At 39.3% G+C, this 21,814-nt stretch overlaps 5 protein-coding genes across 8 annotated transcripts; 1 reads left to right on the forward strand and 4 right to left on the reverse strand.

The window, feature by feature from the left end:
* Positions 1-2,036: 2,036 nt before the first annotated feature.
* LOC103400944 (ankyrin repeat-containing protein NPR4-like) lies at positions 2,037-4,947 on the forward strand. Its single transcript, XM_008339644.4, has 6 exons — positions 2,037-2,532; positions 2,628-2,777; positions 2,892-3,002; positions 3,394-3,441; positions 3,531-3,976; positions 4,058-4,947. The coding sequence occupies exons 1-6, from the start codon at positions 2,334-2,336 to the stop codon at positions 4,664-4,666; spliced, it is 1,563 nt and encodes a 520-aa protein (XP_008337866.2). The 5' UTR covers positions 2,037-2,333; the 3' UTR covers positions 4,667-4,947.
* A 350-nt stretch (positions 4,948-5,297) lies between these two features.
* On the reverse strand, positions 5,298-9,621 carry LOC103400943 (GCN5-related N-acetyltransferase 6, chloroplastic). Of its 3 annotated transcripts, none has more exons than XM_008339640.4 (10): positions 9,191-9,621; positions 7,728-7,940; positions 7,225-7,435; positions 7,063-7,115; positions 6,579-6,615; positions 6,420-6,485; positions 6,162-6,266; positions 5,909-6,062; positions 5,701-5,780; positions 5,298-5,597 (listed from the first exon to the last, which is right to left on the reverse strand). In XM_008339640.4, the coding sequence occupies exons 2-10, from the start codon at positions 7,820-7,822 to the stop codon at positions 5,532-5,534; spliced, it is 867 nt and encodes a 288-aa protein (XP_008337862.1). In that variant the 5' UTR covers positions 7,823-7,940; positions 9,191-9,621; the 3' UTR covers positions 5,298-5,531. The 3 variants fall into 3 exon arrangements, with proteins under 3 accessions (XP_008337862.1, XP_008337863.1, XP_008337864.1); XM_008339641.4 differs by having other exon boundaries at positions 7,728-7,957; positions 9,191-9,423; XM_008339642.4 differs by having other exon boundaries at positions 7,728-7,943; positions 9,191-9,403.
* Positions 9,622-9,956: 335 nt separating this feature from the next.
* On the reverse strand, positions 9,957-11,231 carry LOC103400941 (uncharacterized). Its single transcript, XM_008339637.4, has one exon. The coding sequence runs from the start codon at positions 10,741-10,743 to the stop codon at positions 10,108-10,110; it is 636 nt and encodes a 211-aa protein (XP_008337859.1). The 5' UTR covers positions 10,744-11,231; the 3' UTR covers positions 9,957-10,107.
* Positions 11,232-11,371: 140 nt separating this feature from the next.
* LOC103400940 (uncharacterized) lies at positions 11,372-13,517 on the reverse strand. Of its 2 annotated transcripts, none has more exons than XM_017322727.3 (5): positions 13,262-13,517; positions 12,529-12,681; positions 12,129-12,304; positions 11,869-11,992; positions 11,372-11,647 (listed from the first exon to the last, which is right to left on the reverse strand). In XM_017322727.3, the coding sequence occupies exons 1-5, from the start codon at positions 13,391-13,393 to the stop codon at positions 11,507-11,509; spliced, it is 726 nt and encodes a 241-aa protein (XP_017178216.1). In that variant the 5' UTR covers positions 13,394-13,517; the 3' UTR covers positions 11,372-11,506. The 2 variants fall into 2 exon arrangements, with proteins under 2 accessions (XP_017178216.1, XP_008337857.1); XM_008339635.4 differs by having other exon boundaries at positions 11,372-11,650; positions 13,262-13,509.
* A 4,612-nt stretch (positions 13,518-18,129) lies between these two features.
* LOC103400970 (uncharacterized) lies at positions 18,130-19,032 on the reverse strand. Its single transcript, XM_008339668.2, has one exon. The coding sequence runs from the start codon at positions 19,030-19,032 to the stop codon at positions 18,130-18,132; it is 903 nt and encodes a 300-aa protein (XP_008337890.2).
* Between the last annotated feature and the right edge of the window lie 2,782 nt (positions 19,033-21,814).

A 21,814-nucleotide genomic window follows, 5' to 3' on the forward strand; every position in this document is an offset into this window, starting at 1 on the left:
ATATTCAGCTTTCTTTCCCCCCGATAATACCTCTGGAAACAAGCTATACTAGAGCAAGAATATCTCATATCATCAGGGTTAAAAGCAAGAGTATCCCATATCATGCTTTTTCCCTGTCTTTTCCTTTGGCCTTGTTCTTACCTACAAGACAAGGAGAAAGAGAGCAATCAGTCAGCACTTGGAATCAAGCTTCCAGCCAGGAACTGACTGCCTGGAACCCCTTACCTGATTACTTACCTGGCATTGCTCTCGAGTACTCATCTTCAACATCTTATGCTTCTAGGGAAGATACCGCATCTGCCTGAGGAACAGATAGAGCAAGTGAGAAGGATACAAGGAAGCATGTGGAGACAAGCGTAACAGCACGCGTGCCGATACATCCACTACTCTGTCAAAAGCAAAAGTATCCCATATCAGCAGGGTCGAACGTACTCTAGATTTGATGGACTTGTTTTGACCCTCAAATTCTTCAGTCGGCCTTATACTCTGGAGGAAACCAGAAAACCCTCCAGCCCGGTTCAAGAATAAGTTTGTGGAAAGTTACTTCTTCAAAAGCAAAAGTATCCCATATCATCTCTTCTCATTTTTCTTCTCTTTATCCTTCATGCTGCCTGCAAGATAGGGAGAATGTGAACAATCAGCCGGAGCTCTGATTGCTTACCTTGTCTGTCACCTCTTTCAGCAGATCCCCTAGCCCGGCGACTTGGGGGACTCCTATTACATGGTTTGTATCGCGCTTGACCAAGCCTGAAACTACAAGTAAGCTTCAAGTGAAATTGATACATTACCTTGTGCATCTCCACCAGTTACAGATACCACCCCTGGATGGAGGAAGAGTACTTCCAGAGAAGATGCCACATCTACCTATGAGACAGATAAGGCAAGTCAAGACGATACCACACTCCGGTACTTAGAAGTTTCGTGGTTACGAGATCATTCTCCCACAATATTTCCTAATGTCATTTGTACTAAATCATTCACTTGTACTAACTAAAGGAGAGCTTGAACCTATGTACTTGTGTAAACCCTTCACAATTAATGAGAACTCCTCTATTCCGTGGACGTAGCCAATCTGGGTGAACCACGTACATCTTGTGTTTGCTTTCCTATCTCTATCCATTTATATACTTATCCACACTAATGACCGGAGCAATCTAGCGAAGATCACAAAAAGTGACCGTTTTCGCTACCTAGGATCTATCTTGCAAGAGAACGGAGAATTAGATAGAGATCTCAACCATAGAATACAAGCTGGATGGATGAAGTGTAAGAGTGCATCCGGCGTGTTGTGTGACCGTCGTAGGCCACTGAAGCTCAAGGGAAAATTTTATAGGACGGCAATAAGGCCAGCGATGTTGTATGGCACAGAATGTTGGGTGGTGAAGCATCAACACGTACACAAAATGGGTGTAGCGGAGATGAGGATGCTTCGTGGGATGTATGGGCACACGAGAAAGGATAAGATTGGGAATGAGGATATCCGAGGTAAAGTAGGAGTAGCCAAAATTGAAGGAAATATGAGAGAAAATCGGTTCCGGTGGTTTGGACATGTGCAAAGAAGGCCTACTGACGCTCCGGTTCGAAAATGTGACTACGGGACAGAGGTTCAGGGCCGAAGGGGTAGAGGAAGACCTAGGAAAACTTTGGAAGAGACCCTAAGAAAAGACTTGAGTACTTGGATCTAATGGAGGACATGACACAAAACCGAGCGCAATGGCGTTCTAGGATTCATATAGCCGACCTCACTTAGTGGGAAAATGCTTTGTTGTTGTTGTTGTTGTTGCATGTATAATAAGCAAATCACACAAAAATCTCTTTTGTGAGGTGGGGTTTTTTTTTACTGAACCCAGTAAGTGGTCTATGTAAATATGGTGGAAAAAAAAAAACTCCTTGGAGTGCTACCTATCACTGTATTGTGCAGCTGTTAATTACCCATGTTGTGATTTTACCTCTATTGCATTAATCGCACTTAAAGATATCATCTTTTTTGTGGGGTGAGGGTTTTTAACTGAACCCAGTACATGATTCATGCAAATATGGTGGAAAAAAGTGAATTTGGATTACTACCTGCCACTCTACTGTGCTGCGTCCAGTGGCAATTGGGAAGAGGCTAGCAAGTTTCTGGAAAATGATCCTCATGCTGCAAAAGCTAGGATCTCGAATTTATCAATGACTGCACTCCATGTTGCTGCAAGCGAAGGGCACTCCGAATTCGTGGAGAAATTAGTGAAACGCGTTCCTAGGGATGTCCTCGAAATGCAGGATGAAATGGGATTCACACCACTTCACTATGCTGCATAGGTGGAAGCCTGAGGTCTGCCAAGGCTTTGTTGATGGAAAATCTAAAGTTGGCACAATGTGTAGATGCCGAAGGAAGAACTCCGCTGCTCCTAGCTGCCACCTTGGCTTCTGAGAATAAGGAGTTGGTGTGGTACTTTTTGTTGGTAACTACAAATGAGGAGCCTGGTCATCCTTTTACTGGCCACTGGGCTGCTAACCTAGTCAATATGCTTATTGCCTCAGGTTTCCATGGTAAAAACCACTCTTGTGCACAATGTGGAACAACGTCATTCCTTTTCGCTATCCCTATCATTATAATTTGATTGATTTATAATTTTCTGCAACAGAAATTTCACTGTATGTGCTTAATAAATATCCTGAGTTGGCCATTGCTAAAGATAAAGAAGATTGTACTGCTTTGTATGTTTTGGCAAGGAATCAATCAAACTTCCTTAGTGGCAGCAGGCTTGGATTTTGGGAAAGCTGCATTTACTCATGTTAAGAGCCTCATCTCATTTTTCGACTTTAACATCTTCCCATTCACTTGTTCAATTTGTTTTTTTTGTACTGATTTTTAAGTGGCTGCTTATTATTTTCCATTTTGGTTTCAGTTCTCCCTGTTGAAGTGGACTCTATACCACCACACTCAGTGAGAACCTATGTGGCTCGCCATGGAAGTGTCCAAAACCTTCAGACAATGGCAACACCAGAACAGTATGGAGGTCAGGATTTGCAAATTCTGTATTAATTATTCTCAGCTTTTTATCATATGCGAAAAAAGAAAATGTCGATTATGAGATTTATCTCTGTAGTTGCGCAACCTGTGATGATATCAAGCAAGTTTCTATCTTGAGTATCATCTTTTAGAAGGATAAAAGAAAGGAAAAATAGGGGGTTGCAGTGAAATAGATATAATTAGTTGTACTGTTGATTGAAGTAAAAGTATCAAACTTAGTGTATTTCTTAAGAAAAGGGTTTTGTCAATCAACTTCATGGTTATAAACTTTTAATGATCAATTAGAGGTGAAACCGGCTACGTAACTCCGAAAGGAATTGTCTGGTATCAATCTGCAACATTTGACACTTCTTGTTTAATTTTGTTCTCTGTTGCAGTTCTTCATGGGTTAAGAAGAGTACTTTTTGGAGCTATTAAACGAATAGGTATGATCTCTTGTGTAATTTTCTTCTCTGATGCAGTTCTTCATGCTGTATGCTTTTCACTCAGCATCTTTCACATTTTTAACTTGCAGCACCAGCTAGTTTCACGCAACTCCATGATGCAAAACTTAGACATCACTGTGCAGTTGAACTAGTAAAACGTATTTGCTCACAACTTTCACAGAGGCATACTTCTTGGCGGTTCAATTATCTTTTGAATTCAGATATCATGCAGATAGCCACTGTAAATGGCATAGTTGAAATTATAAGTATGCTCGTAGAATCTTTTCCAGATCTAATATGGGTTCGCCTCCTCAACAACCAATATTTGTTACTCAACTTCGCTATTGAACTTCGACATGAACATCTTTTTCGTACTGTGTATGATAAGACTGCACGAAGTAAATTAATGGCTGCTACACTACTTGAATCGGGGGGTTCCATCTTGCATCTGGCAGCAAAGTTGGCTCCTCTTCCGCAACTCTCATCTATTTCCGGTGCAGCTCTACAAATGCAGAGAGAACTGCAGTGGTTCAAGGTGTTTGCTCAGAAAATTTCTCAATTGTTAGTATACACACATTTTCACATTCTTAATAATTCTTTTATTCTGTATATTTAGGAGGTGGAGAAACTAGTTCACCCCTATTATAAGGAGAGCCGGAACCAAAACGGAGAATCTGCTAGAGAATTATTCACCAAGGAACACAAATTATTGGCTGAGAGCGGAGAGAAATGGCTAAAGGATACGTCAAATTCTTGCATGCTCGTATCAACTCTCGTTGCCACAGTTGTGTTTGCTGCTGCTTTTACAGTACCTGGATGTAACGACAACGAAGGAGCTCCAATTTTCTTACAGAAGAAGTCAGCCATATTCTTGGTGTTTGTTGTTTCGGATACAGTAGCTCTATTTTCTTCTTTAACTTCCCTTTTGATGTTTCTATCAATCCTAACTGCGCGTTATGCTGAAGAAGATTTCCTAGAGTCACTACCAAAGAGGTTGATAATAGGTTTGGGCACTCTCTTCTTTGCTATAGCCGCGACGATGGTGGCATTTGGTCCAACACTTTCGATTGTGCTCAGCAAGAGATTCAACGGGGTTTCCGTCCCTATCACCTTGCTGGCAAGTTTTCCGGTGACTCTTTTTGCTCTGCTGCAGCTTCCCTTGTTTATCCAAATGGTCCGATCCACATTTGGACAGAGTATCTTTCGCCCTAAAAAACTTGGGTAATCCGAAGGACAGATGGAAGAAAAGATGTGTGAACTTGTGTTTTGGCTGTGTTTTTATGCGTACTGATCAGTGATGAAAGGCAGATTCTGCATTAGATAAACCTATAGCATGCTGCAGATGTTCTATATAAAACTTTAGGACTTTGTGTAATTATGTGTGGGACATATTATTTGTGCTTCAGGACTTAAACCTCCTTAGGGCATTGTTCGGAATTTATTTTGGAAAGGCTAAAATGTTGTATAAACGATTTTCCTTGGCCATTGTACATTGTTTGTGAGCCATTGGCACCCTCCCAATCACAAACCAATTCTGATCTTCTTGGAGGAGGCCGTCTGCGGCGGCAGCGAGCACTGCAACACTGCCGCTCGATTTGGAGCTTCAGAGAATCAGAGTGGCTTCTCATAAGTTTTGTAAGAGCATCTCCAATGCAAGGGCTCAAATCTTGTATCTGACTCAAATCCTAAAACTCAAAATGAGTCCTAGTTTCTACGCAAGAATGTGTTTTATAACGACTTGTTAACTTTATGAAAGCGATTTCTGCGCATCTTTTTTCACCTTTTGTTCAGGAGGGAAGAAATGGTGAGCGAAAATAATGAATGAGAGAGAGAGAGAGAGAGAGAGAGAGAGAGAGTTGGACAAAGAAGTAAACTCTACTGAATATCATTTTTCATTCACAACATTTGTTGAACAAGGAAGTACATTCTATACCAAGAACCTTTGCAGGGACTCTTGACACCGATGACTTTGTACGGGAAGTGAAATTTTCGGATTTTGACCCAACTTCATGTTACATGCACACATGAGTATTCTTCTACTATAATTTTCTTCTGAATCTACAATTCATGAATTTCTGTTGTATCAGCTTTTAGGCCTTGAAACAAAGCAAATAGGTTTGCTCCTCTGACAATTGAGAGCTCGCCCTTTCGATGATCTGAGAATAATGATAAAGTGGCATTAGCGCTCGTCTAAATTAAAGATTATAGATCAAAGATATGCTATAACTGCAAACTACAAATGCACAACTACGATAATACCTCAAAGCCCAGCTTACGGTACAGTTCCTGCGCGGGTTTGTTCTTTTTATGCACATGCACATATATCAGTTCGACATCAGCTACATTTAAACAGAAAAAGAAAGGGAATGAGTAGACTCAGAAGAGGAATTCAAGTGCGCCCTAGTCAGACATTTCTATAATCCCAGAGAAGGGTTCATGCAATATTTCATGCGGTATTTCATCTTACCATTTAACATTGCGGATCTAATAGCAAACTGTAACATATTGCTCGCAATACCCTGGCGTCGTGCTGCTTTGGCCACACATAAGTTTGAAATATAACCATATTTACTTGACAGTGTCCTGTTGATACTGCAAAAGAGAGGAGCGTTTACCCGTTCCTGCAACAGAAATTAATTTAATTGTCAGTTCAGCAAAGCCAATAAACTGGACAAACTGGTAGACACACATGCAGTGTAGGTTTTTAGTTTTAATTGTACCCCTGGAAAGGTCTCTCCATCCAACAAGTACCGAATGCTCAAATCAAGTGTTCCAACTACACTTTTCACGACAGTACGTTTCGCATTCTTTGTGTCCTTCTTCACCTGACAAATTCGAAAGCAAACAGTCACCGTCAATGGTATATTTTTATTGACTGGGTACCTTAGCTAAATATAACATGCCTTAATGCAAAGAAGGGTTTTCTGAGTTCAAACTAATAAACCAGAAACACGCTCATTCAAATATGTCAGTCATACCGTGATAATGCATGTGCATGTCTGCCTCTGCTGCCCCTTCGTTCGTTTTTTTATAGCGTTAAATTCCTAAAAAAATTATATGTATAATTCAGAATTTTATTTGAGACATATATTCCAAGTGTACACGTAGAGAATGCAAAGCAAATGAATCTTTCCTACCTGGTCTGCAAATTTCCTTTTGTTACTCTCAGCAAATCTGTGTCAATCAAGCATAGCTAGAATCAGCAGTGCCCAACCGTCCATTTGATTGATAAAAACAAATACTAGAGGCTTGGAGCCCACTAAAGACTGCACATACAGAGGGAAACCCACCATTGGCAGGATCCAGCCATGGGGGTAGTTCTCTAGAAATCTTGATTGATTCAGAACTAGAAGTTCTGAACCTTTCCTTATTCCCTTGTTTTATCTTTCACCTTGATTGCCAGCATTTGTTTAAAATGGTAGGATTATTCCTCTGCATGTAAAGCTTTATATGATGACTTCAGATGGTATAGACCATCTAGTCAGCCTACCTATGATAGGAACTTCATGTTCCTCAGTTAGTTAGAGTAGTTCGATTACCAAAGACCAAAGGCAAAGAGACAGAGACAGACAGAAAGACAGAGAGGGAAATCTGAAAGTAATAAAGAACTACAGTACACACCGGTCATTTTTTCGCTCCTCCCAGTGACTTTCTGCACGTAACCATGCTGCTGTCTGCCACAAACCCAAAAGCATCAAAAAACCAAATATTATTCGTGGGCACAAATAACCTACACTTGGAAAATTTTGCCAAGATGTGATCATCTAGATAGTGATTACTTACCCAGTATTCTTCATCCAGTGCGGCCTCTCGTGCAACAAATTGTCCAAATTCCAACTTTTTCTGTTGATCTAAATCTTCATCTGATGGTTGCAGCCGGTCAAATTGCAGATCAGGATGTTTTGATGGTTCACAGTGAGGAATAGTTTGTGTTGGAATCTCTACTGACAGCTCTTCCATCTTCCTCGGATGGGAGGACTTCAAATCCCTTTTCCTGTCCATTTGGTAATGAAATAAGATAATGAAAGATATGTAGCGCTGCTAATATACTAAACAACTAACTATAAGGAGAGGCCTTTACTTTAATAAGAGTATTGCATAAGGAACAAAAATAAGTGGCTAGATCAAATAGCACTAAAAAATTTCCATATAGGACATCAGCATACAACCGCATACAAGGAAGAAAAACCTTGCAGCATACAGTACAATAAGAATTTAAGAATGCAACTGAAAGTAAATGAACTAATCCAATATGAATGAAATATACAACTGTAACTCACACGTACCAAGTGGCATTGATCCTGTGAAACTTTTGATGACTTCTATAATCGACATGAGAAAATCTCAACAGCACAGCCTTGTCAATTGAAATCGTCAACATCAGAACAGTCCTTCCTCTGGAATTGACTTTCACAGAGGGGGAGATGCTTCTTAAAAAATGTCTTATGTCACAAAGATGGTGACAATAATTCCCAGCATGTGAAACGCTTGTTTGATCCCTGCTGGATGTAGCTGTCTATTAAAACAAAAGCAAAATAATTTCAAGAAACATGGCTGCGGATAAAATGCCCGATATAACTACCTATATGTCAAGTGTGGGGCTGTAAATAGTGTGGATAAGACAAAGATGACAACACGTAGGCTTGAGTCTATTTATTTATTCATGGAAAAGAATGTGATTTCCTGGTATGTAGTGATTACCACATCATACGGGACCCGAAATTTGGATTCTAGACCGCCAGCACTTTTGGGAAAACTAAACTCGAAAGTGGTCCTAACAGAGACGGTCATAACCTGTTTATCTCGGTAGCTTTGCTTGGAAGGAGTGTCACTAACTATCTGGTGAAAGAAGCAACAAGTGGGTATGCAGCAAACACACAGGTTTGTGGACAAAACCAGGGGCAGCTCTCTAAATGTTTTAAAGAAGTTGATATCAATGCCAGGAGAGAGAACATGTGAAATCCCTGGCAGCCGGCTCTCCTCCTTTGCAACCTCATTCTTCTATTCTTTTTTATGTCAATTTTTTCCATTAATACCAATTATTTCCTAAAATACACAAAAACAAAAATGGTAATCAAAATATTGGCCAAAGATTTTTTTAGGATTAATTAGCATAACATGCACTTAATGGTGGGACTTGAATAATAATTATTGAGGACAATTCGGACAATATTATCCAAAAAAATAATTTACCTGCATTTCTTCTTTCCCTTCTTTGTACCAAAAAAAACTACCAAATGATCAAATCCCCTCCCCAAATGACCTCTTTTATACCATAAAAATTCAAGATTTACCCAATAATTAATGGATAAATCTTTACCCTAATCATATTTTCGCAATTTGCGGTGCACTAATAAGAAAATTTAGAAACTTTTAGCAGAAACGTGGGCACATGTAAGCCGGACTTGGATAATGATATAAATATTGGGAATATTATTAAAATATTAATTAAGTCAATAATTCTCCCCACGTCACCAATCAATCGATTATCCACAATGTAAGAGACATTACAAATACTTCTTTTTCTTGTGGCTTAATTTTATATTTTCGTTGGGGAAAGAGAAGAGAAAAAGGCAACAGTCGCCATTTCGACTGAGTCGACTCGGCCGAGATATTCGCACCTACTTCCTTACAGTTAAACGCCATAGTTTCGGCGACCGATCAAGAAAGCTAAGGAATTTCCGCCATTAAAACACAAAAATTCGCATGCAATTTCAGATTAAAGAAGAAGGAGAAAAAGAAAGCTTACTCAATTTCTTGGTGCCAAAGAATCGGAGCGTCTCGTTGCACAAGCGCAGACTTTTGGCTCGTCAGCGGTTTATGGATTGATACTTTGGGGCGGAAGGCACAGTGGTTTGAGGTGGCGCTGCGGGGTAACAGTTACGGCTCGTTGGCGGTGGAAGGCATTGTTTTTTAAGGCGCGCTCAGCGACGACTGAATTTACAACAAGGCGCTTTACGACGTTTATCTTAGGAAAATAAAAAAATATTTATAAGAGAAGGTATCGGATGTCGTATTATTTATTTTGGGCCCCTTGATGATTTAGATCAACTTGAGCCGTTGGATCATTTTGAGGGTAGTTGGCTTTTTCGTTTCTTTTTAGCTAACATTTTCCTCTTTCTTTGTATTTAATTATTACTTAAACGTTAATTAATAATATGTTTATTTTTTTATTAGTAGTACATTATTACTTAAACGTTAATTAATAATATTTTTCCCTTTCCCTAAATTCATTTATTTTTAATAAAATAAGCATTTTATTTTAATCCAAAAAATATTTTTACAGCTCAAAAATCACTTTTAACTCTTTCAAAACAATTCATAACATGTTGTAAAAAAGTCGTCACTTAAAATCTTTTATGACCCATAGTAGAAAAACAACTTAGGTGAGATTATATTTTACGTTTCTGAGCATCCTTGTTCTTCCTTCTCCTTTAAAGCATTTTCAAGGTCTCAAGTTCAATTATCTCTTACTTTCTATTTTTTTCGTATTAAAGAAAAAAATGCAAAGTACGTAAACAAACGGCCACGAATCATAAATTAATAACACTCACAAGTCATAAGCTTTACATTACATAAACCCTAGTGACCCCAAAACTAAATGACCAAAAATACACCGACCATTCAAATGCTTGCTTTGCTATACCCAACTTTGAAATTACCCCCTTAGCCTTCAAACTCAGAAGTCTTGACCCACTGCCCATACTTGTTCTTCATCTTCTCATCCAGCTCCCTGGCCTTCACCTCAGCTATTTTTGCAGCATTTTCCATGGACTCCTCCTGAACTTTTGCGATCCGCCGGCTCCTCTTCTTCGTCATCGCCTCCCTCTCGGCTTCCAACCCTTCATACTCCCTCACCCAGCAGCTCTGCACCACGCAGCTCATCACCAACACCAACACCTGCATCATCAGCATCGCCATCAGAACCCCGCATTCCAACCTCACCAACAGCTTGGCCTCTCTCGGGTCCCGTGGTGACTTGATCAACGACATGGTGCTGCGCTCTTTGGTGAACAATGCCAGTGTGCCGAGCAGCTGTGCGACCAGCGAGGCGAGGAGGAGAGAAACGTGGGTTATGAAGCAGAGATGGGTGAGCTGAGAGTAGAAACCTACAAAGGAGGAGAGAATCGAGATGCCGGAAATCATTAGGAACGCCATGCCCATTGAAGTTGGGGGCGTTCGGAGGAGGACGGTGGGAACCAGAGAGGTGACGGAGAGGATGAAGAGAGTGAAGTTCAGACATGAGAGGAGAAGATTTGGGAAGGAACAAGAGCTTCGGAGGTTCGATTTCGAGGCTGCCATTTTCGGGGTTTGAAGATTTGAATTGCTTCAGGGAATCGAATGGGTTTTTTGCTTCACAAGCGTGGAGTGGGGGAAGAAGCTTTTTGAATTTATAGAGGAGGTGGGAGCGGAATTTTGCCGTTGAGTTTGCAACGGCTAGGTTTTGGATGGGATGGGGTGGGGGTGACTCATGTGCGTCCTCGAGTGGCGTTACAAATTTTCCCTCCTCAGAGATTTAAATTCCAAAAGGAAAGTAATGATCAACAAGACAAATTAGAACCCACCAAAGTACTAATCCCACCCACCAGCTTTTCTCAACCCAAACAAATCAAAATTAAAAGAGATCACTGTTCCTCTAGTTACCTCCAAATCACAGTCGACGCTCTTATGCAAGTGACTTGTAGAGAATTCATAAAAGTACAAAATTTATGCTCACATGTCAAGCTGTAATTTGTCTATACGAAAGAGAGACTCCTTATTTTATGGAGCAAAGTATTAACTATATCGAAAGTTCTCTCTTTCATGACACGCGGGCATCTCAGAGGATACAAAATTTCATTTCGCATCGAGGACATATATAATAAATTATGGCTGAAAACTTTGCTTTAATACTCGAATTCAAAGGGATTGGTAGTAGCACCCAATAAGATGATGGAGAACCAGGTGAAAGTTGTACTAGGTAGAAATTTAAATATCATTTACACGATGCTAAACAACAAAGTAGATAAAACCGTGATCTGATTTGCAAGTATGCTCGGCTCTTGGAAATAACAGCATGTACAATTTACTTGTGTAAATCTGCTGCATCCTCTGGTCCATTGATCCATGTAGAACGGTCATTGTGTGACGAAAAGTCGCTTGATTTCAAGGGATCTGAAGGACTTGAATAAGAAATTACATCCGTTTCAGTTCTCTGCTGCTGATCCTGCTGAATGAAAAAGAAAGATGCACTTTACTATTTTGTAGCAGATTAGTCCTAAATCCAAATTCTATGTCCCCCATAAGGTGTACATTTCAAACCCTGCGCATGGTGTTCATGGGTTCAACGAAGAAAATAAGAACAAACAGAACAACAATAAGAGCTAGGAAAACGAGTACATTTTCAGCTACCATCTAATAAGTGCTTAACCTCAATAACTGTCCTACCTGGCCTTTAGGCTTGTATAAACTGTAGATATCAGTATAGGTTACAATGGTCTCAACTCTATCTAGCGATGCTTGCAGCTTTCCCGAGTTCATGTTGAACCATGGTTCACCAGTACCCAGAGCCCTAATCAATTCAAGGTTTTAACCATGAGCCACAATTAATCCACAATTAATCACAGTCAAAGAAATAGTTGACACAACATGCATGTAATATTTCTTCAATATGAAGTTAATCAACCATACAAGACTAAGAAACTTGCCCTGTGATTTCTGGAAGTACATAATCAGCCCTCCACCCAAAGCGCAAATCCACACCAGGAACCAAGCGAACCGATGTCTTACTCCTAGTACGAGATATACCATCTCCACCAAAACAAGTAGTAAGTTTCCATTTCCATCCAATTGCATTCGTTTGAAAATTATGGCCGATGCCAACCTGCTTTTTCCAACAGTTTGTAGTGTGAATGATGACAAATATTGGCTCAGTCCAGGCAAGGGGGCACACAAGCAGACTATATGATGTTGAAGCTACAATATTATCAATTCCTAATTTCCTAGTAAGATTGGCATATGGTAATCGAAGTGTGCTTGAGATGGTGCAAAGGATCCAAAATTATATACGTTGGTAGTCTAGGAAAGTAGGGTCGGGCAGCATCAAACCTGGAGATTTAGAAATCCAGTTAGAGGAATCTTTTTCGAAAGAACACGAACATCCTGATGGATAGGCTCGTAGATGAACTTCCAAGTCCGTTCAGGAGCTAACGGCTTCAAAACAATCTTTCCTTGAAACTCATTGATTGGAGCATTATAGAACTGAACCAAGTCGATGATCCCAACAAATCAGAATTCATTAGCAATCAATGCGGGTTAATAGTCGAAGCTAAGACCCTATGCATATCGGCTAATATTCCACAATGTATACTGTATACACAAACAACTGCAAGCAATTTTTATGAAAATTTGAAGATTTATCAAGTACTTTCTGTTGTTCAATATAAACACATAGAAATCCTGTATTCTCATGGATTGTTTAGGAACCGTTTGATAACCATTTCTCCATCCTCCCTACCACCGCCCCCTCTCCACCCTTTTCGTCCCTCTCTCCCCCATATACTTTCGCTCTAACTCTACCCAATAAATCAAAACCAAAAGCTAAAACCGAAATAGTTATCAAACGGCACTCAGTGTTTGCAAACAAAACTTCAATAAATAAAAAAATATTTACAAACAGGACACTTTGACTTGTGACTAGCATGGAGGAACCCATCAAGTAATTCTTCATATTAACACAAAAAACAGAGAATTAAGCATTGGATTATATAAAAAATTTCAAACCTTTGAACTGGACAGGTAAAAAAACAGTAAAAATCTTGAGGAAATTGAAATTTCATACCTCCAGATTGAGGCCGACCCTTAAACCCTGCACTTCTTTCCGGAACTTGAAAAATAACTCCGATGGAATCAAATTTACACTGTAATTTTCTTCCCACGAAGTGGGCTCTTCTCCATTCGAACCCCAATCCATTTTTTTTCTTTTATAAATTCAGAACTGTGAACTGTACGGACGAGGCTTTGGAGCACTCGCTCTCTGCTACTGCACTGTGAGGGTAGACGAGAGGGAGAGAGCCTATGCATCAGGATGAAGGTCCATTGGGCCATTGTCCACAAATTGTTAAATGAAAGATGGGTTCATTTTGGTTGAAAGTGGCCCACCAAAGGCTTCTACAATGTGTGGCCCACCAAGCCTTCAAGTTTTTTTTTTTGGATAAAGTTCAAAAAACTATCTCAACTATTGATGTCGCGACACTTTCATACCTCATTTTTTAAAATTGACAATGTCATACCTCATTTTACAAATTTGTGCCAATGTTAGACCTCCGTCAGTTTTTCTGTTAATTTCTCTGTTTAATTCTGACGTGGCCCGACATGTGTCCCACTCACTAATCCAATTGGATTAAAAAATAATAAAATATATTTTTAATAATAAAATATTCAAAAATTAAAAAATATATATATTAAATCTCTCTCACTCTCTCCTCTCTCTCCCCTTTCTCATCTCTCTCTTCCCTGCAACCCAAAACCCCTTCCCACCCTTCCTTCACCACCCTCTCTCTCCCCTCTCTTTCTCTGCTCACTCTCTTCTCTGCATCCCAAAAGACCCAGAACCCGGAGGAACAAAACCCACCTTCCCATTGCAGCAATTGTTGCCGCAATTCGAAAACCCCAAAATGAAGAACCCAATATTGCTCGACTACTTCGCCTCCTTCACTCTGCCACCCTCGATCTGCAACTGGACGCCCAAAATGACGGCGTCGACCTGAACTTGGATTGGGAACCGGTCTGATTTGCGACGAAGTCCGAGTCTGTGGGGTAGTGGGGGGGGGACACGGGTCAATGGGCAAGAGTTTGGGGGGACGGGTCAATGGGCAAGAGTTTGGCGGATGAAAAAACCCAGGTGGGTTTAGGTGGTTTTGGGCACGGCGAGAGAAATAAGTGGGGAGGAAGGAGACTACGGTGGAAAGGAGAGGGAGAGGCGAGAGAGAGGGGAGAGATAAGATGGTGGAGGACGGGTGGGAAGGGGTTTTGGGTCTTCTGGGATGCAGAGAAAAGAGAGAGGCAAGAAAGGGGGGGGGAGAGAAAGAAGAGAGAGAGATTTAATATATATTTTTTGAATTTTGAATATTTAATTATTAAAATATATATATTTAATTATTTTTTAATCCAGTTGGATTAGTGAGTGGGACACGTGTCGGGCCACGTCAGCATTTAACAGAGAAATTAACAGAAAAATTGACAGAGGTCTGACATTGGCACAAATTCGTAAGATGAGGTATGACATTGTCAATTTTAAAAGATGAGGTATGAAAATGTCACGACACCAATAGTTGAGGTAGTTTTTTGTACTTTACCTTTTTTTTTTAACAAATGATGTTGTAAATAAAAAATTTATCTAAACTATAAAGATAGTTATCCAAATTTGGATATTGACGAGAAAGAACACTACTTTAGCCCATTTAGCCAAGCGCAATTCTGCTGTAATATTCTAGTTCATATTAGTCAAAATTACAAGAAGAGTCGAACTCGAATACATCAAATTTATGATATCATAAATTCTCCATTTACAAAAAAAAATTGGGGACTTCCAAGTTTATTTAATGGCATGATGAAGAAGGCACGTGTTCCAAGTAGTGGCTTGGGTGTGCTATCTCTTCATTAAGATCCTACTCAAAATGTCAAAGGTATTATGAAGCCATTACTAGTGAGCAGTGACGAAGGATTGTCATTGTTTCATTCCAAATTTAAAGTTCCAATCTTTGGTTAGACTATGACCTTCCAAGTTACAAAAGTTAAATCACCCATTTAGAGATTTTGTGTCAAAGAAGCTTTGTTTTCTTAATTAGAAACTAAATTTGGTTAAATCAACCATGATTGTGTTTTAGTTTCTTAAATCTTACTCTTAATTTCTCTTCATCTTACTTAATAGTAAACAACTCCTCTTTTTTCGGTTGATAACGAGGCATAAGCCTAAAAGAAAAAGAAAGATTACATAAGAACGTCACGAGAGCATGAAACTTTAGCCATATATGCAACAAACAACTGACGACAAGAATGATGAGCTTGCTAAAAAATACTGGACCCAAACGAGCCAAATCATGAACAACAAAATTATTTTCATGGTAAATATATCGAATCTGTTCCTTTTGAACCAAGAAAACAAGTATTTTTATAGCTCTATTTCCCTCAAAGAAAACAAGTGTTTTATTGGTAGTTATGCTAATTACACAAACGAGTTGTCTAAATCTGTTCCTTTTATTTGGTTTATACATTGATCACGTATCACATTCTCGTGATTAAGTAAATTTAAAGACATTTATTTCTTAACCCTTGACAACTGACAAGAGTTGGGTCGCAACTTATGACTCAAATATGGCATTTCTATGCAATTATGATATCTATTGGAATTGCGCAACAAAATAATGAATTTGACATATCTTCCACAATGTATTTTCAAATACAATGTTGGATTATCAATGAGATATCATAATCTTATTGATAATCCAATAATGAATCGAATTAGACCCAAACTGGAAAATTCTCATAATGGCGGGTGTGGTGTGTTGGTGTTTAAGGGCAATTTGGTAACAATAGTTGTGTTCTTAGAAAAGGCTAAAATTCTTTTCTTATTCACCTTATATTTTAGTTATAAAATAAAAAATGCTACTCTTAAATCTTATCATATATTTGTATCATTTCTTTAATGGATATGAGACTCACATATGTTCTTGAGCTCTATTTAGCTATCTATATTAAAGAGAGAATAATATTATTTTTACCATCTATTTGTATCATCTCTCTAATAAGGTAGGACTCGCAAACGCATGTTGGTCTCGTCTCTATTGAAGAGATGATATAAATATGTGGTAAGACTAGTATTTTTGTTAAAGAGATGATACAAATATTTATGTCATCATTTGTACCATATTTTTAAGGGTAAATTACATTTTACCCTCTTAGGTTTGAGGTCAATTTTAATTCCTTACAACATCTTAACATTTCAATTTCATACATTTACTTATTATTCTATTTCAATTTCATATATCCGTTAGAAAATCCGTTAAGTAAACCGTTAAGTGATGACATGGCAAATATGGGATCCAAATTTGTGCTGATGTGGCGGCCAAATTTGTGCCATATGGCAATTTTTTTTTTAAATTTTTATGTATTTAAAATATTATAAAAATTTACCCAATTTAAAAAAAAAAGAAAAAGAAAAGAAGAACCATCTTCTTCCCCGTGACCTCCCCCCTTCCCTGCAACATAAACACCCCATCCCACCTCCCCCGCAACCCCCCACCTTCCAGGTGACCGCCTCCACGCCCAAAAATCCCACCCGAGCCTAGAAACCATTTCCCCCGACCCACCCCAACTTGTACCTTTTCACTTCTTCTATCTCCTTCCTCTCTCTCTCTCTCTCTCTCTCCCTCCGTCAATGGCGTTGACCAGTGCTTTAAGCTCCCGGCTTTCAAACTTCCACCGCCTCACCAACTCCCAAGACCACCTCTCTTTCCGTAAGTTATCTCTATCTCCCTCTCGATACATTTTGGCTTAGTACCAGTAGCAATCCTTTCAATTTTGTATGCAAGTATGTCTCGAATTGCATGGAAAAATTATGGGTTTTTGGAAACAAGATAGAATGGAAATTGGGTTCCTTTTCATACCAATTTTATGCCCTTATTAGCAAACACTTACGGAAGATTTGTAGCTTTGGCAGTGTGAGAAATTATGGTTGGCATGTTGGGCCATGTTATGGGCATTGAAATTTGATGCCCCACCCCCACCTCCCCAGCAACCCCTCCATCCCATTTTCTCCCTCTCCTCCGCTTTCTTCTTCACCACCAAAACCACATTTGCATCCTAATTCCTTCCCCTTCCCTCCGTCCCCCCACCTTCACCCCCAAACCCGAAGCTTCCCCCCTCTCTCTTTGTGCAATTCAAACTCTAATCTTCTCTCTCTGTGATTCAAGCTCGTAAAAACTCAAATTGAAAGGGTTGAAGGCGTCGAGGTCCTGAAAGGGTGAGGAGCGTGAGGGTGCGCCACCGAAGAGGGAGGAGAGATCATCAGTGAGATTGGCAGGGGCGGGAGCGGGATTGGAGGCGAAGGAGGAGAAGAGGAGAGGAAATCCACTGATGGGCATCGGATGAGGGGAAGGAGAAGAAAGGATTTGGGGGAAGGGGTGGGGGGTTGCGGGGGATGGGGGGTTTGGGTTGCAGGGAAGGATTTATGGGTTGTTGTTGTTGTGTGTGTGTGTGTGTGGGTTTGTTTTTTTCAATAGGTAAATTATTATAATATTTTAAATGCATAAAAATAAAATAAAAAATTGCCACATGGCACAAATGTGGCAGCCACGTCAGCACTTAATGGACCAATGGATGAAAAATGTAACAGATGTATTATATTGAAATAAAATAGTAATCGAGGTATGAAAATGAAATGTTTTGAAGATGTTGTATAAGGTTGCAATAGACCTCAAACCTGAGGTGGTAAAATGTAATTTACCTTATTTTTAATATAGGTAAGATTTAACAATTTATGTGGGTCTCACCTCTATTAAAAAGGTGGTATAAATGTATATAAAAAGCTATGAAGATTGCAAAATTTGAAAGGATATAAAGGTTGATACAAATTAAGTTCCAAACTTTCATTTATTTCATCAAACATTCACCATATAATTACCAAAGTCCACCACCGTCTAAACCAATTCATCCCCCAAAAGGAGCAATTGCTGGTTGCCAAAGCATTGGTGGAAGCAAAGATCGTGTCCTTCTCGGCATATATTTCCTCACCCAAACGTGTTTTCCATTGATTGTGAACTTGGCCTTGCCCATCCCGTTGAGTATGGCCTCGATCGTCGCCGAAGAGTGGAAGACAATTATCGCAAACAGTGATTGCTCGTATGGCTGCACCTCCTGCATCTGCACCGACTCGATTCGAGCCCCGAAAGTTATTTTGAAAAACTGCCTCACCTCGGACTCCTGCACCGGGTACCCTTTTGAGAACGTCACAAACATCGTCCTGTCGTGTGGTGGCGTCGCCTCGTTCCTCTGCAGAGGTTGCTGCTGCAGACACGGCTGCTGATTAATTGAAAGAGAAAATGGGAATAAAGACGAAGACGATCGTTGTGAAGGTAACACTACGTAACTGTGATCCGCAAAGTTCTGAGCAGAATCCCGTTGCATTGCCTTCTGCATAATGTCGTCGAAAGCCGGGAGGCAGACCTCGTTGACGGCGTTAGTGACGTCTCGAGCCGCTGCGTCCCGGTTCTGGTGAAAAAACTGGACTGAGATTTCCTTCTCTATAAAACTCTGTATGAGTGGGATGTCAGTCTGCTCAGACGGAAGAGAGAAATGGGTCCCTCTGATGAGTTCGAGACAAGTGATGGACTCGTCAGCGAGCTCGTTGATCAAAATGTATGGCAGAGAGAGCATCTTTTTCACCACGTTCTTGAACCCAACTCTCTCCAGCCAGAGCCACAGGGCCAGTACCTGCATGGACTCCAGTGGGTCCCGGAAGAGCTTTAGCACCAGAATTGAGTACAGATTTCGGTCCATGTTGTGAAACTGTTTGAACTTCTCCTCTGTGAAAAGAGCAGACCTCGAAGCCATGTTTTTCCGCAGCTCCAAAACGTAGAAAGCTGTTACCTTTTTTGTCGGGAAAACACAGAGGTTACAAAATACCCAGAAAATAAAAAATTAAAAAAAAGAACTTTTTGTCATAAAAGTCAAAGAATCAGATGAAAAAAAAGAAACCCATAAAACAAAAATTGAAAAATATGAGATTTTGGAGATAAAAATCGAACCTTTTGAAGCTGTTCTTCTGCTGGGAGCCTGGGATGGGTTCTTTGTGTTTGTCTTCTCTCACAACTGAAGGCACCCAGAAGATTTAAAGGCAGGAGTGAGACTGGGAGTCCAGAAATTCGAAACCGATGCCCAGGTGCTGTCACAATGTGGGTGTTCCTATCAATTTTTGAGAGGATTTTGTTTGTTTTAGATATTACTTTGAAGCAATGAATCATTTATGGAAAAACAAAAAAAATTGTTTGCTTCCAACTTTTATTATGGCATTGTCGCCTGGTGTCATTAAACCTCTCGGCTTTTCCCCTCCTCCTGAGAAAAAACTTGTATTCTTTTTTGTATATATATATTTTTTTTGCATGTATATATATATTTGTTCGTCTGAAAGTTTTACAGATGTTTGGCCAGTCAATGGGTGGTCAGTTAGTATGGTTTTTGTCGTGGGTGTCTGAGTTGGCTGATTGGCTTGATTACTGCAGGTTTTTCTCTGTTTTCCGTAAAACGGCTGTGCATGAATCTCAACACTTAGCGACCAGTCTGTTTCATGCATCTTCTGCGTTTTCCTCTGCTGCAGAAGAAGCTGCACCAAAATTAATTGAGGGATGTTAGTTGAAATTGCAGGAATTTGTAGTGTTTGAAATGAGTAATTTGTTAGAAAACTAGGGTCAAATTGTTAAAATTTTCAATTCGAGGGTAATATTTGATGCTGTGTTCTTAAGACAAGAATTTGCCCGTCGAAGGCGCCTCAAGGTTTGTATTCGCAAATGTCCTCCACAAACGACACAACATTGCTGGAAAATTAGGGTCAAATTGTTAAAATTTTCAATTCAAGGGTAGTATTTGATACCATGTTCTTAAGACAAGAATTTTTCCGTCGAAGAGCCTCAAGGTTTGTATTCGCAAATGTCCTCCACGATACAACGTTCTTTCTCTATGTGGAAGTTGAAAGTCGAAACAAACCCAGTATTCCATAAAGAACAACGAACCAAAAAGTGCTTGATCTCTATTCGGCATATGATACCGAATCTGGACTCGTCTAATTATTAGATGGTGCATTTATTATCTTTAATTAAAAGTTTGTTCAATGTTTTCATTTAAATTCATGATTTGTATTAAATAAGTTCACGCATAGTTTTAAGTCATGGTTATGTATCACCATTAATAAGGGTAAACCATTCATGGAAGGTTGTCCCATGCCTAGACTATTTAAAAATCTTACTCATGTGCGGAAATTGATTATTCAGAATTTGATAATTACTTTTACATTTGCTTTAGTGAAGAGTGTTTTCTTCCTAACTCTTATTTCTTTGGTGAATTCTTTAGAGTGACGAGTTGTTTATCTTTAAGCGTTTATTTGTGATTTCTCTTTGATCTCCATTATCCGGTGTCAGTACTAGAAATTTTTGAAGTGTGTTGGAAAAGTAGTTTGATTTGTTTTTATATTGGGGCATTGTGTCCTAGTAGGACAAGGGGGTTCAGTGTTTTGTTTTAGGATTAGGCTTTTGTTACTCAGTTGGAGAAATTAAGTCTTGGCGAGATATGGCCTTTTCGTAATGTAGTCGTCTACAAGTGTTGTTTACTAATAGGATAGAGATTAGGATTCTTTTCTATTTTTAAATTGGTTCAAGTTTGCTTTCCTTTTATTACTTTCCATTTTGATGTCCTGTAACTCAATAAGAGAAATTAAAATGTACTGTTTTCATTATGTTATATTGTTATGTAGCCATTTTGACAAATTTTTATGAATAATACTTCCATCCGTATCTAAGGTTCGAGATGGATTTAGGAGTTTTTGTGGGAGCCGTATACGGTGCGAGTCGCATGTACGGTAATGAGGGGGGTTCGTGTTTATTATCCTTGAGAAATGCACTCCTTGCAAATATCATACTCTGACCGTATAAATTTTATGATTGGAACCGTTCAGTTTATGATTGTATATATATGTTTGGATGATAAAATGATTCCGGAGTTGAATGATATTTTCTTTGTAGAAATGATCATCAAAATAAATTTTTTGAAATAAATGGTACGCGATGATGAAATATATACGGTGAAGTTATTCGCAAGGGATGAGATCAATTTTATTACTCTTGTTTATCTTATGTCAACAGAACTCGGAAGCTGCGATCATTTTTTCCCCTTCATTTTCCTAACCTTTGATCTATAAACAGTTTAAAAGCACACTATTTGACTATATCACTATATCACTATATCACTATATCACTATATCAGTTTAGAGAGAGAAATACACATTCAAAGCGCCATCACCTTTCCAAAGTCTCACTGTATTATGAATAGAACCGCTCAGTGCATCTACAAAAACGACCTTTCCTTTCAAGAACATTAGTGAATTGTTACCCCACGATATTTTGGAATGTCAATAACATCTCTCAAAATCTACGTCGTTTCTCGAGCATTTCATCACTAGGATGATTATTTCCAAGAACCAATACCATCTCTGAAAATTATTTCGTTCTTCAAGCATTTCGAGCTTTCACCACTTTTGGCAACCTTTCTCAGTCTCTGGGTGCCTAAGTATCAACCGTAAGCCTTTCCCAGGACGAGCATTGAATTGAACAACTAAATTGGATGT

Source organism: Malus domestica, chromosome 15, assembly GCF_042453785.1.
Source record: "Malus domestica chromosome 15, GDT2T_hap1".
Classification (NCBI taxonomy): Eukaryota; Viridiplantae; Streptophyta; class Magnoliopsida; order Rosales; family Rosaceae; genus Malus; species Malus domestica.

Excerpts from the sequence above, each read along its gene's own strand:
- LOC103400944 (XM_008339644.4), top strand. The coding sequence starts at position 2,334 with ATGGAAAATCTAAAGTTGGCACAATGTGTAGATGCCGAAGGAAGAACT. Across the intron at positions 2,533-2,627 it reads TATTGCCTCAGGTTTCCATG|AAATTTCACTGTATGTGCTT; the intron begins GTAAAAACCACT and ends TTTCTGCAACAG. Across the intron at positions 3,003-3,393 it reads AACACCAGAACAGTATGGAG|TTCTTCATGGGTTAAGAAGA; the intron begins GTCAGGATTTGC and ends TCTCTGTTGCAG.
- LOC103400941 (XM_008339637.4), bottom strand. The coding sequence starts at position 10,743 with ATGGCAGCCTCGAAATCGAACCTCCGAAGCTCTTGTTCCTTCCCAAAT.
- LOC103400970 (XM_008339668.2), bottom strand. The coding sequence starts at position 19,032 with ATGGCTTCGAGGTCTGCTCTTTTCACAGAGGAGAAGTTCAAACAGTTT.
- LOC103400940 (XM_008339635.4), bottom strand. The coding sequence starts at position 13,393 with ATGGATTGGGGTTCGAATGGAGAAGAGCCCACTTCGTGGGAAGAAAAT. Across the intron at positions 12,682-13,261 it reads GGGTCGGCCTCAATCTGGAG|TTCTATAATGCTCCAATCAA; the intron begins GTATGAAATTTC and ends GACTTGGTTCAG. Across the intron at positions 11,993-12,128 it reads GTACTTCCAGAAATCACAGG|GGCTCTGGGTACTGGTGAAC; the intron begins GCAAGTTTCTTA and ends TGAATTGATTAG.
- LOC103400943 (XM_008339640.4), bottom strand. The coding sequence starts at position 7,822 with ATGTTGACGATTTCAATTGACAAGGCTGTGCTGTTGAGATTTTCTCAT. Across the intron at positions 7,436-7,727 it reads CACAGGATCAATGCCACTTG|GAAAAGGGATTTGAAGTCCT; the intron begins GTACGTGTGAGT and ends CCAAATGGACAG. Across the intron at positions 7,116-7,224 it reads CACTGGATGAAGAATACTGG|ACAGCAGCATGGTTACGTGC; the intron begins GTAAGTAATCAC and ends GGTTTGTGGCAG.